The 13,183-nt window shown below is 39.8% G+C and overlaps 1 protein-coding gene across 3 annotated transcripts in view; it reads left to right on the forward strand.

Moving 5' to 3' along the window:
• The window catches only part of TGFBR3 (transforming growth factor beta receptor 3), a 116,248-nt gene that overhangs the window by 76,914 nt on the left and 26,151 nt on the right, over window positions 1–13,183 (forward strand). For all 3 annotated transcript variants that reach the window (XM_042030234.1, XM_042030235.1, XM_042030233.1), the window contains exons 5-7: window positions 1,678–1,861; window positions 7,360–7,528; window positions 9,830–9,977. In XM_042030234.1, coding sequence (XP_041886168.1) covers window positions 1,678–1,861; window positions 7,360–7,528; window positions 9,830–9,977 — 501 coding nt within the window. The remainder of the gene's footprint in view (window positions 1–1,677; window positions 1,862–7,359; window positions 7,529–9,829; window positions 9,978–13,183) is intronic.

Genomic DNA, 13,183 nt, shown 5'->3' on the forward strand with positions numbered 1-13,183 from the left:
ATTTTGACAAATATTTTTAAGTGCCAAACAATTTGGTATGTATCACCCTGAAATAGTGCTGGCAACAATAGCTCCAAGGAAGGTAATAGTCAATTGCCATTAGTTAATTTCTGTAATTGGAAACTGACTTCAGATAATCTGTGTAAAATAATTACGTTGAGAGATACTTATGTGTAAATAATGCTCTGGACAGAAATTGTTATGATGTATTTTTATGATGTATTTTCCCCTCTTTAAGTTATCAGTAGTTTTGGCTTCTCAGTTGGGTAAAAAAATACGCTTTTTTTCCACCACAGAAGTCTGGGTTAGTAGAAAGATGTGAAAAGGGAAGGGGCAGGAGAACAACTGGGTGACTCAGACTTCTTCCTGGGGTGCTTGGAGGACAACAGAAGATGGAAACTTCCATGAAACCTTGGCTACTGCAGTGGCCTGGAAGTAGGGGCTGTGTGTTGTATCTGAACAAACTACAGGGGTATGTCCAAAAAAATCTTCACTGATGCTTTCACACCTGAAAGCTTGTTAATCTTGCTGTGCTTTCACTCAAGTACATATTCTTCTTGACTGGTATTTAGATCTTAGTGAAAGTGTTCATTGAAGGACCAGCCTGGGCAGGGCATGCGGGTCCCAGTCCTTGAGCACCTTGAAGGAAGAGACAGTGAAGTGTATGGATGGGTTGGGTAAATGAAGGAATGCTGCTCTTCCACCACTTCCTGTAGGGACCTCTCGAGAGCTGACAAATGTCCTGGAAGTGTTGGCTACATCCATCTGCAGGGACAGGCAAGTCACAAGGTTGCTGTTGGGATGATGTTGCATTGTAGTAAATCTGGAATGACTTGTTTATCTCTCAAGACCAACACAAGTTGAAGCAGGTTGCAATCTGAAAGAGAGTCTGACCCTCTGCAAACTTCTGTCTGAGTGATGCTATTGCCACTCCAGTGAAGATGTATTTGAAAATCTTTGGCTTTCCTGCAGAACCTGTTACACTTCTATGTACTGTTTTTCCATTTTCACGATTTTAAATTGCATTTTAGTCTTTCCATTCAAGACCTCAGTTAATGTAACCTGGTTTTAAGAATATTTCAAAAGATGTATATAACTCATCTGCCTTATGTATTAAACTAAAGTATTTCCTCACTTTCTGTAAATAAAGCAACAGTAAATACCTTCACTTTCTCTTAGCCTTTCTCTTTCCGTACATTCTATTTCTGGGCTGGCCTTTGTATGTCACGGAGCTTGGACTCATGTTCTTTCTGATTTGAGAGTTACTTCAGTAGTTCCCACTTTTATTGTGCTTCACATTCTTATCTGCCTTAATTTTTTCAGACCATCCTGTTCTTACTCTCTCCCTCCCTTTGCCCCCACAGCTTATCTCCCCTTGCAGCACTGTAGTTCCACTTCTGCAGCAGTACAGTTTTGGAGAGTGGCTCAGAGACTGCTGTTACTCAGCTGCCATGTGCATCTCACCTGGCCTGATGGACACTTCATTTTTTAAAAACACCTCTGAAAAAGGAATCATTATGCAGATGTTAAAACATGCAACATTTAGGTATTGTTGGAAATAAACCATAATCACCTTCAGTCACTGCATTTGGGTGTGACAGATTACATTGCTTAAACATGCTACATGTCTGTGTGGATAAACGTACCACATTAAAAATATGTTTTTATTCCCATCAGGTGTCTTTAGGTTCTGTCGTTCAGTTTGAGAAGGGAAACTTCTCCTTGTCAGCAGAAACGGAAGAAAAGTTTTTTCCTGAGAAAAATGAACATCTCCTACAGTGGGCCCAGAAGGAATATGGAGCAGTAACATCTTTCACTGAACTTAAAATATCAAGAAACATCTATATTAAAGTAGGAGAAGGTAAACCAAACCAAAACCAACAGAATTCATAGACAGTTTTAGATACTGAGAATAAGTCTTGCTTATATTTCACTTGTTTTAATTTTTAAACATACCTCTTGTTTTCCAAGAGATACGAAAGGGGAAGGCAGAGAAACAAGAGCAAGCCTAAAGTACAGACCTTGGGCTTAGGCAGCTTTTAATGGATTCTGGTGCCATAACTTTATGCTCGTACATGTGGATGCAATTGCTCAGAATCTTACAAGAGTCAAACTTTGCCTTTTAAACAGAATCAGCTACTCATGGTGATTGTTTGGGTGCATTCTTCTGAAGAACTGAAGTGGAGAACTTGAAGTAGGGGGTAATTTCTAGAAAGACCCGAGTTATGTTTCCCCCCTCCCAGTATTTGCTTGCATAAGGACTTAGGCTTCTTTGGGCAAAGAATGATTGATTTCCTCACCAAAATAAGTTGCTTCAGTCTGTCCTTATGCATTTTCATCCCAAGGAGAAAGATATCCTGTCCCTGTGAGCCACATGCCAAATTCTTCAGGTGGCCTAGTGCAGGTGGGAGAGGACTCCAGCTCCTCAGAGACTTCACAGGCCCATATTGGGATAGGGTTCAGGCTTTAGCTCCATAGCTGAGCAATGCTGGAACAACATAACTGTATGATTCTCTGCAGCAATATCTCTGTAGAAACTCCCAAACAGCTGAACTAGTTGGTTACAGAAAAAAACCCCAACAACTGAAAGCCTTCTGTGGAGAAAACATTCTTTCCTAACCACCTGTATCTGATCATTTGATTTCCTGACGTATGAGCCTTGCCCCCCAAAATCAGAACATGCCTGAGTTAGTTGTATCCAAATCCTGCCAAATTTGTAGAGGATTCCCCTGTGTGATTTTTTTTTTTTTTTTTTTTTTTTTTTGTTCTACTTGGCACCAGTCTTGGATTCTAATGCCAGAAAATCATTCAGAAATATAGTTATTAGCTTATTAAAGTGCTCTTGGAATATATACATGGGAGTAGTGGTCTCTGCATTGCAGAGACAAATATTTAATTAGGTACGTTGAAAAAACCAGATAAAATTCTGTTGTTTGATTTGCACATCTCCAGTCAAACCAGGAGGCTAAAGAGGAGAGTTTTGCATCATCTTTAGAATGCACTAAAACACAATTTAATTTGGAGTAAGTACACAAAATGGAACTTGGCAGGCAACCAAAATAGACAGTTTCTGAGAAGGCTCCTACAAACTAGCTCAGCTGTAACCGTATTGGATTTTGATTTAAGTTCTTGGCAGAAGAATGAATATGCATGTATGTGTGGGGGTTATGCATGTGTTCAGGGGTCGGGAGAGGGTCAGTTCTTGAACTGCAGCAGTCATGTGAGGAGTTCTGTGAAACCCACATGGGTTGTGGTGCTGGTCTGCTTCTCTGCAGAGTGAACAGTAGAATCCCTGGATTTCACAAACCACAGCATACAGTGATGTATATTTTAGGCTTTTCATACAAAACTTACACTCCTTGAGCGTTTTTGTAAGGTACCCTCAGCTGACAGTCTGTGAATCACTGCTAGTATTACTCATAATCTATAGGTGGTCATACAAATAGTTCCTTGCTATGTGGCTGATACAGAATTTAATTGCTGTATCCGTATAACTGTCCACATTTCAGTTTCACTCAAGTTAGACAAATCTGAAACTGGAAGATGTAACATTTTAGAAGTGTAGGCTATAGCTGAATACAGCAAACAGAAAATGCAAGCCAAAGGACAGAAAGAACACTGATCTTTCATAGAATAAAGCTGCTTCTGATGCTTTGGGTCTCTGAAGTCACTTTTGAAACTGCAAATGAAAGGCAGCTGAGAGCACTAGCAAACTGGATCAGGGCCAAGTGCATCTGAATCCTGTTGATTCGAAAGAGTGGCTGATCAAATACTACAGGGATGGTGGTCACAGCAAGAGCTTTAAGGGGCCAGAATGGGGGTGTGGAAGAAAGGGGCACAAGAAGTGGGGTACTTGTTCTTGCCTTGATTTGTGTAATGAAGGAGATGGCAGAGTGACTGTCAGATTCAGATAATTCAGATGACAGATAATCACTGTCAGATTCTAGAAAGCAGGAGTGCTCATGGTGAAAGTGGTCTTGGTACATGTTTTTCAGCAGAAGTCAGTTTAATTCCTCATGGTTTCATAAGACATGATTGAACAAGGCAGGAAGTCCTATCAGTTTGCTAAATGTTACCTAATGCATCAGTGTAAATCCAGGGCAAATGTGCTAGCCTGGAGGGACACTAATTTCAACACATTTCTTAGATAAATAAGAAAAAAATTAGTCAGCCATACCAGTAACTAAACTGGAAGATGTACAGTCTATTTACAGATGGTAACACTGTGCTTCTGTCCTGGCAGAAGCTGAAGCCATCAGTCCTGACTCTGAATTTATAGCCAGTACACACCAGTGCACATATCCTGCATGCCATGCTTGCTTGGTTTAATGCTTGTACATGGTTGCATTGTGTCTGGCTTAGCTGTGTGTCCTGCTGCAGGAGGAGTACTGCCTAGAGTTTGCATCCTCCCTCCTGAGACTCCTGTAGGCCCTTCCCTGATCCCAATTCTGTCTTGCCATTAAATACCAGTAAAGGTTCTGATTCTGTTGTGCTAAGGGCTGGCAAACTGCGAAATACACATGAATAAGCCCTGCCATCAGAGTGCCCAAAGAAAATTCCAAACACCTTGTTTATCCCCAGCTCAGACTTTAAAAGGCAAGCTCTGCTTGGATGGGATTTTTATTGCTGAATCCAGCTGCTGCTGCCCAGGGTGCCTGTCTTGGAGAGTGACACTTGATTAACAGTGCTCATTTGCACAAAAACCTCCTCAGGATGATGTTAAGCTTGGATATTCAACTTTTAGCCAAGAACCTGTGGATGACACCTAATTTGTGCAGAATAGAGCAGACAGTGTCTGTCCTCATCAGTAAAATAGAAGTGCTGCACACAGAAACTACAGATCCTGGTGTGCAATCCTCTGTCTCCAGCCAGGCAGCCTGGCACTCGCCAAAGGAGAGAGTGGCTGCTGGCCACTGCTCACAGCTCTGCTGCTTTCTGGCCAGCAGGGCCCTCAGCACCCCGGCCTGCTGGCCAGAGAGCCTCTGCTGAGGGTGTTGCCTGCAAACCTCACGTCTGATTCCATATTGGGAGTCTGGGGAGATTAGAGAGGCACAGAATCCATAAACTGACTGCTTGTTGGCTGGTGTGGTAGTGTTTTTAATTAATTGCAGACACCTGCAGTCCCTTTCCAAAGTAAGTAGACAGCCCTGAAACTAAGAAAGAAGAGGTGTGTAGTGAGCAGAGAAAGATGAAATGGATCCCCTTTTCTTTTCTACTCCAGCCCGATTTTGGTAACTGGTGTGGATGAAAGTAAATGCATTTTGGTGTGTATGTCAACTAGCCCGTGACAGAGTTAGAATTTGCTGCAGAGGAAAAGCATGCTATCGAGTGGAGGCCCTGGCTGGGGAGTGTCCGTGCTTCTGGCAGCAAGAGCAGCAGTTCTGGAGAGCTCCAGAGGCCTAATGGAAGTGCCAGGAGCAAGAACTGAGTTCTTTGCAATGGCAAATGATAGCATGTGTGGTAATTACCCACAAACTACTCCAGAACTGTTATTTTATGGCCTGAATCATGTTGTACAGCAGTTAAGAAGCAAATACCTAGTGTCTCTGTGTGTGTATATATTTATATATATTTAAAAATTCAAGCTCAGCATAGACCATTTGGAATCATTTTCCATTCTGTGCTGTTGTGGGAGGAGCTGGCAGAACTGCAGCTGCATTCAAGGCTAATCTGGCAGGGTACATACCAGATGCTAGAGAAGTGCTTTGCTTGGGCAGTATGAATAGTTACAGCTTTATACAGCTTTAGTAGCTTCTGTAGGGGAGACAACAGGGTTAATGTTCAAAGGCTACTTTGTATAAGATCAGGAGAAGAAACTCCCCTAATTGTTTCTGCAGAGACCAGGGTCACAGGAGTCTCTGGTTTTCCTACAAAGTTGTGTAGCACACACAAATGCACTTCAGAGGTGACATTTCGGTTCTCATTTATAGAGTGCATGACAGCTTTTAAGAGTTTGTTCACAGTTTTGTTTTCACAGTGCATGCTATTTGATTTATTTTCTTTTGGGAGTTTTTTTTTGTTTGTTTGGGTTTTTTTGTTTGCTTGTTTTTTGGGTTTTTGGGGGGTTTTTTTTGGTTTTTGGGGCTTTTTTGTGGTTTTTTTTTGGTCATTTGTTTGGGGTTTTTTGTTTGTTCTTTGGTTTTTTTTTGTATCTTACTACTGACCTTAATAGGAAAAGTCTTTCTTGTAAAGCAATGGTCAAAGACCCAGCCATGTGGAATTGTATTCTTACAGGACTTCATGTGTTTGAACATGGTACTTAGTCCTTCTATGTATTATGACAATTCATATGTCAAGCTATCTCAGAAATTCAAAGTGTTCCTGATTTTCAGTTTATTTTCAGTATTTTTACAGGAAATACTGTTTCTTGGGGTACAGCAATGTAGGCTGTGCATGAGAACTTCATACCAAGTGGCTATTTTTTATGGTTTGCATTGTACACTAGTGGCTCTTCACCCAAAGGGTGGTTGGGCACTGGAACAGGCTCCCCAGGGAAGTGCTCACAGCACCAGCCTGACAGAGGTCCAGAAGATTTTGGACAGTGCTCTCAGACACATGGAGTGACTTTTGGGGTGTCCTGCGCAGGGCCAAGAGTTGGACTTGATGATCCTTATGGTGTCCCTTCCAACTCAGTATATTCTGTGATTTCAAAATGCTCATGTTCAGCTAGGCAGTTAAAACCAAAAGAGAGATTGAATAGTTATGCTGGAATTTCATCATTTCAGCTATGGATATTATGATCAGACTTTGGATCAACTGATTCCGTAATTATCTTGCTGGTTTTAATTTTCCATGTGCAAGAGAAATGCAGTATTTCTAGACAACACTGACAGCAACTACACAATATATAGGAAATATATTGAGTAAGGAAATGGAAAGTACTTTCTGTAGTATTTAGAAAATGGTAAGTTCATAATAACAAGAATAAAACATTTTCCACAGGGAGAAGGAGTGGATTCCAAAAGCTATCTCTGAGTAAAATGCAAAAGAAAGAAATTGCTTTTGAAGGTGCAAGGAACAAATTGAATGTATTTTATTAATTTTGAAAAGTTTTCACATATTTTCCTTCAGAATTGTTTTCAAATATCTCTTTGTGGGGATTTTCTTTCATTAAATGTTTAAATCCATAAATAGTAACTATTCAGTTTAGAAGTGTATATTTTATATCAGAAAGGTGATGTATTCTTGCAACAGTGATCTCCCTTTCAATATGATGATTGGTCACATGTGCTTATAATAGATGGTAGATTCACCTTTCGGCACTATAGTGCCACACTGATGTTGATGTGGTATGTGTGTACATCTAAGCTGACATCTGTGTTTAAAGGTGCATATACTTTCTTTTTTCCCCCCCTCCAGATCAGGTTTTTCCTCCCTCGTGCAACATAAAAAAGAATTTTCTCTCTTTAAATTACCTTGCGGGATATCTACAACCGAAACCAGCAGAGGGGTGCCTTATGTCTAACCTAGTCCAAGAAAGAGAAGTTCATATCATTGAACTAAGCACTCCAAATTCCAATCCTAACAGGTAAAGTATCGTCTAAACAGACTAAAACTGTTTGAAATAATAACTAAGAATTTTATTTGTCTAATAAAAATCAACTGAAAGTAGCCATTTCATAATTTCAAGAAAATCTTGGGCTTTTGTGCTTTGCCTTAAATAGAAGTTGGTTCTTCAGTATGTAAAGATTTTGAATTCTGCTTCATAATCACAAGATTTTTCTAGACAAGACTGCAAAGCACAGCTTTTATGGACTACATACTGCTCCCCTTCTTGCTCAATCTTGCTCAATCACATTTTTCCAAGGATAAGGTGAATAAGGGAATATCAGTAAGGGCAGTATCTGACCAAGAGGGTTTAAGGTTAGACCACTGTGTGAGGAGGTGAGAGAGGTTGAAAGTAATCTTGACCTGTCACAGGTGGGGATGACTGGCAGCAAAGCCTTGGACAGTGGCTCCCAAACAGTGTCCAGAGGTTGCAAGTGATCTGTGGTCTGTGGTTAGTGTTCCACAGTTGCTCTGAAGATTCACACTGGTATTTTCTGTCAAGTTTCCAGTTGAGTTTAAGGGGTAGTTTGATAATTACGAGAAATGTTAAGGGTTGACAGTGGTGCACTGACCAAAAAACTTTGTAACTACTGGTTAGGAAAAGTAACTCTCTGTACATGTTATAAGGATTATCTAAATTGTCAAAGGTACCTTTGGGAGGTAAAACATTTAAAATACTCATCCTTTGCTGGTCTTTGCTAGATCTTAGTGGGAGAATACGGGTGGGGTTTGCTTCAGATAGTCATACTTCGAAAACCTCTTCCTAAGTGCCAAGTATGATTGCTAGAACAGAAATTTGCTATGAAACTTAGATGGTTACAATTTCATCAGAGATAAGGTAGAATTAAAATCCTGTCTGCTTACTGCTGACACTGGATATCTGGCATTGTCCAGTTCTGCTCCTCGTGCAGCTACACATGAGCATATCCTATCCCTAATGAGAAAATCACACGGGAAATGGAGGTGGGAGGAGGTGTTTTTGTGAAAAGGATAATTCTCACTGCAAGATGTTGAACCCAGAGCCTGATAATTTTCTTGCCTAGCAACCTGGGAATAGTAAGAAAGTGCTGAGATGTACTGGAAGTGGAGTAGGTAGCCCCAAATGATGATGCAGCCCCATCCTGAACAGAGCTGATGATAATCTCAGCATCATTCCAAGTCCCTTGTAGTGTTACACAATGACAGTCCGGGTTCCAAGCTTTTGGCTTTGGATGATAGTACAATAGGAATTTGCTTTTCAGATGATAACCCTGCAAAAAGTTTAAATATTTTGCTATTAGAAGTAAAAAAAAAAAGGTACTAAGTTACTTTGTTCTTAGTTTTATGTGTTATATACAGCTATCTTTACAAAGTTTAAATCCCCAAAGAAACATAGAGAAGCCGAGCTGGGCATGTGTAAAACTGCAGGAGAGTGAACAAAGGTCTCCAGATACACTAAGTCTCAGTGCAGCATATTAGTTGGAACCTATTACTTGGGGATGAGCACATTCTTGTAATGTATGGCCCCATAAGATGATCTGGAAGTATAGGTTTTTCTGTTGAATTGGTATTTTGCATGATGAGATGTTATTGATGGGTAAGAACCCATTTGCTTTACTTACTTTACTGAGGTCTTGAAAATCTGGATAGTTTTCATCTATTTTCCAGCAAGCAGTAGGCTGGACATCTGGGGTTTTTTTTCTTTTTAAAGTAAGTATATATCCAGAAGTATTGGAAACTGAATACACTTCTTAATTCCTCAAAGCATGCAAGATCTTAGGCAAAGTAATTCCACAATTTAACTGTTTAGGCAGAGACACCCGCCAATATAGTTCTTGTGGTTTGGGTTGGGTTTTTTGTGCACGTGTGTTAACCTGCTTGTCTTTTTGATTTTTTTTTTTAGGTATTATTTTAAGTTTTAATACAGTTATAGCCAGAGAAAACTGAAGCAGTTATATTTAGGCACTGTCACAGTGAAATAAGAAAATTATGTTTACTTTAGAAAGCAACCTGCTAGTCATATAACTTACCTGCACTAAATAATAGGTGAATTGAGTAGCACACTTCTTGTAAATAAGAGACAGAAGTATTTTTTTGTCTAAAAAGTACTTGTTTCTATTGTTATGCAAAATCACTTAAGTGTATATGGAATAACAATCTGTTTTGCACATGTTGTGTTGCCTGGGATAATATCCAGCATTTTAATCAGCTGGCCAGACAGTGGAAACATGATGGATTGGAAGAAGGTTGATAGCTGAAAATTTCTGGCATTCTGTTCTAACTTTCTATTTTCCACATACAGTGCTCTCCAGGTGGATATAATCGTTGACATTAAACCATCTCAACCAGGCGCCAGACTTGTCAGAGATGTCGTTCTTATCCTCAAGTGTAGAAAGTCTGTCAATTGGGTTATCAAGTCTCATGATGTCCAAGGAAAGCTGGAAGTGATTGTAAGTTAAGGCACCTTTATTTTTTGAGAGCTATTGTACTGCAACAGGATAGAATCCATTTAAATGTGATGTAGTGCTAGACCATGTTGATTTCTGAATGTTTTCTCTTAGCTGCTTCTTTTTAATTATTACTGCATTTTAAGGAGTAAATACATAAACTTTTTGTTCTGCTTAACCTTTAATATATGGGCTATAAAACTGACCAACTCATCGCAGAAGCCAGGTGGTTAGTGCAAGGATTGAGTCTGTGTCTTTTTGACTTCTGTTGAAGCACCCTAAACACACAGTTGGATGTTTATATCCCTTTTTGCTGTTACTTTGGTGAATGAATCAACAGGTTCATCTCAAAAGTGGAATGATGCCTTCAAGTGCAGAATAGATAATACTAGATATGCAGGACACACCCACATCCCTTTAGAAGTGGAAACACTCTTACTTCTGCTTGTGGCTGTAGTACTATCTATCCCTCTTCCCTGCCAGTACTTCTGTCGCCAGTAAGTGTTTGGTCAAATTGACCTCATCTCTCCTTAGACAGCAAAAATTAATTTCTTTAAAAGTTAAAACCAGGCTCTCTAAAGTTAAACCTCTAAAATTACTGGAGATGCTGATTCATGTTGAGTTTTGGTACAGGCTTTGTGGCTTAACACCATTTCTACTAAGAACATGTGTGTTCCCTTGCTCTGAAATAAATAAATATAATTGAACTGATCTTGCAGCCTATAAATTTGTGGCCTATTTCTGTCTTAAGCGATCAGTTAAGAGCACATTGTACAGTTGAGCTGAATGTTTGCTCAGGACCACCCAGTAGCCTCATGATTAGCAGTTTTGCAGCAATTCAGTTACATTTTCAAACTCCAGTTCTTTGTATTTATAGACATTTTACTTTGCGTGGTTGCTTTCTGCTTTTAATGTGTGCAGAGGAAATTCTGGCAGGATCCAAAGGCTGATTGATCTAAATCTCCTAAGAAAACAGATCAGCAAGCAGGATTTCATAGTAGCTTTTGAGAGTGAAGTAAAAGAAAACATATTTTGGTGTTGCTCAGAAAATTGAATGGAAAAATTACCTAGGGAGGATGACGACGTTCCCTTTTGATCCCTGACAGATATTTATCTTAGAGACAGGAAAGGATGTTCTGGTCATTCTGTAGGTCCGAAATAGTCAGTCCTTAAAGAGAAAGATCAAGGTTGGTTGCTGAGGATTACCAATGTTGTAAGCAGAAGGGTAAAAAATAGTGCTTGACTTCAAAGCTTCATTCTGGTTATCATGTAAAATTCACCACTGTGCATTTTGGGCATATATGGATCTCCTTTCACAGGATAGAGAATTGTGCCTTAGTTCACACCATGCTAGGAGATAGCTCAAGTACCGTATTTCATGTCCATGAATGGATGATCAATTTTCACAAGAGGATTTCTACGGGATTTAAAAATTTCTGAAGTGCTGCACTTGAACATAGAAAAGCAAGGCTGCTATTATTTTTACAGTTCTTCTTTGTTGATTATTGAAAGTATGAGTAAAAAGTATAATTAAAAATTGTTTCTGTAATAAGTACCAGAAGGTAACATTTTATTTAGATTAACAAAAAAAGAACGTAATACATAAAATATATGTGGAAATGTCAGTATTTAAAAGACTTTGTATTCATGTTAGGGTTTGTGAGTAACTATATTTACTTTACTACTTCATTTGTATAGATGCTTCATTTTCTGAATATGTGTTAATTTTCCTTTATTTCGAGGGGATAAGGGAGGGAACTAAACTCCCCCATGTCACTAAAAGCCTGCATATCCAGCATTTAGGATCTCTTCATATCTCTATTAAGCTGAAGGCCTTTCCAAGCCCAAATTTAGACAATGCATAAAAACATTACTAAGCAATTAGGTAATGTTTCACAATGTTCTTTTTATTAGTTGAAGCAGTTCCATGCACTTCAATTTTCCTAACTTCTTGCCCTCACTATGAATTAGAGCTGTCTTGAGGGGATTGGCAAGCTGAGAGGGAAAGGTTAGTGCTAAGCTGCCTCAAACCCAGGACTGTACGTTACTGAGGTCTAAGTTCACAGAAAAAAAATTTAAAAGATGTTTTAGGTCATATAGCTCATCTCCCAGCTTGCTGTGTTTCTTGAAACTCTGAAGGAGGATGGACACAAACCCAAGTAAGATGGGAGTACTTTAGGTAAATTAATTGCACATGACGTATGTGCAGTGCTTTCCCCCCAGGCTGCGTTTAACTCCTGTGTGCAGGCAGTCCTTGCATGCAGTGCTTTTGTGGTTCTGTGCTTGTACACTGCTGTTCACATTGCTTCCTTTGCAACTGGTGTCCCTCTGCAAAGCTGGGAGCTGTGCAGTGAAGTTGCAGAAAGAAAATGTTTGTTGAGGGGCAAGGAGTGAGAAAAGTGCAGTGCACAAAGCAAACCTGTGAGGGTTTCAGAAGCTTGGAGGGACTGTTGTTTACCTGAGAACAACTGCCCACCACTTTCTGAAATGGTGTCTATTCTGAGTAGGTTAGTGAGGGCTCAGATTGCCTATTTCAATCACAGTGTGTGAAAGTGTTGGCAGAGCAGGCAAGTGAAGATAGGTCTATTTCTGCAAGCCCTTGTTCTTGCTTTTGTTTCAGTGAGGCCATGCAAGACTGAACATTTCACAGGCTCAGTGTGGAGTGCAGTGGTGTAAACAAGCCCTGAAAATGCTTGGGTGCCAGCTAGGACAGTAAAGTTCTGCAATAATATTTGTTCAGCTGTCTCTTCATGACAGAAAAGTAAAGAGCTGGAGCAAAGTTGGGATAGCATAATAACTCCTACCAGTCAAAGGTGTGTGGTAATATGAAAATACGTGATCAGTCGTGTCCAGATTTGCATCTGTGGAAGATCAAAGATTAGTTGATCCCAAAGAGCAGTAAGGCACTAAAATTAGGATACCTGTTGCTCCATTTTTGTTTCTAATCTTCAGTGGCCTTGAGCGTTGATAACTGTACTGGTAACAGTATCCTCAAACCAGACACTCTGCACTTAGTTATCTTGAACTTCAATTGTGAAGCTCCAAGTGTTTAAAGGCTGTAGAACTGGGTGTTTAGGAAGAAATGAGGGAGGGAGCTGAAGGTACACTATGCCATTCCATCAGGACTCTCTACATGCTTTATTCACTTCTGTGTTCAAAAACTCATTCTGATGTCAGGTAGAGAAGTGCAACTGAGCTCTGTGACCTGT

Source organism: Corvus kubaryi, unplaced genomic scaffold (genome assembly GCF_017639235.1).
Source record: "Corvus kubaryi isolate FWS band 111438036 unplaced genomic scaffold, C.kubaryi_AGA036_p1.0 37334, whole genome shotgun sequence".
NCBI classification, from domain to species: Eukaryota; Metazoa; Chordata; class Aves; order Passeriformes; family Corvidae; genus Corvus; species Corvus kubaryi.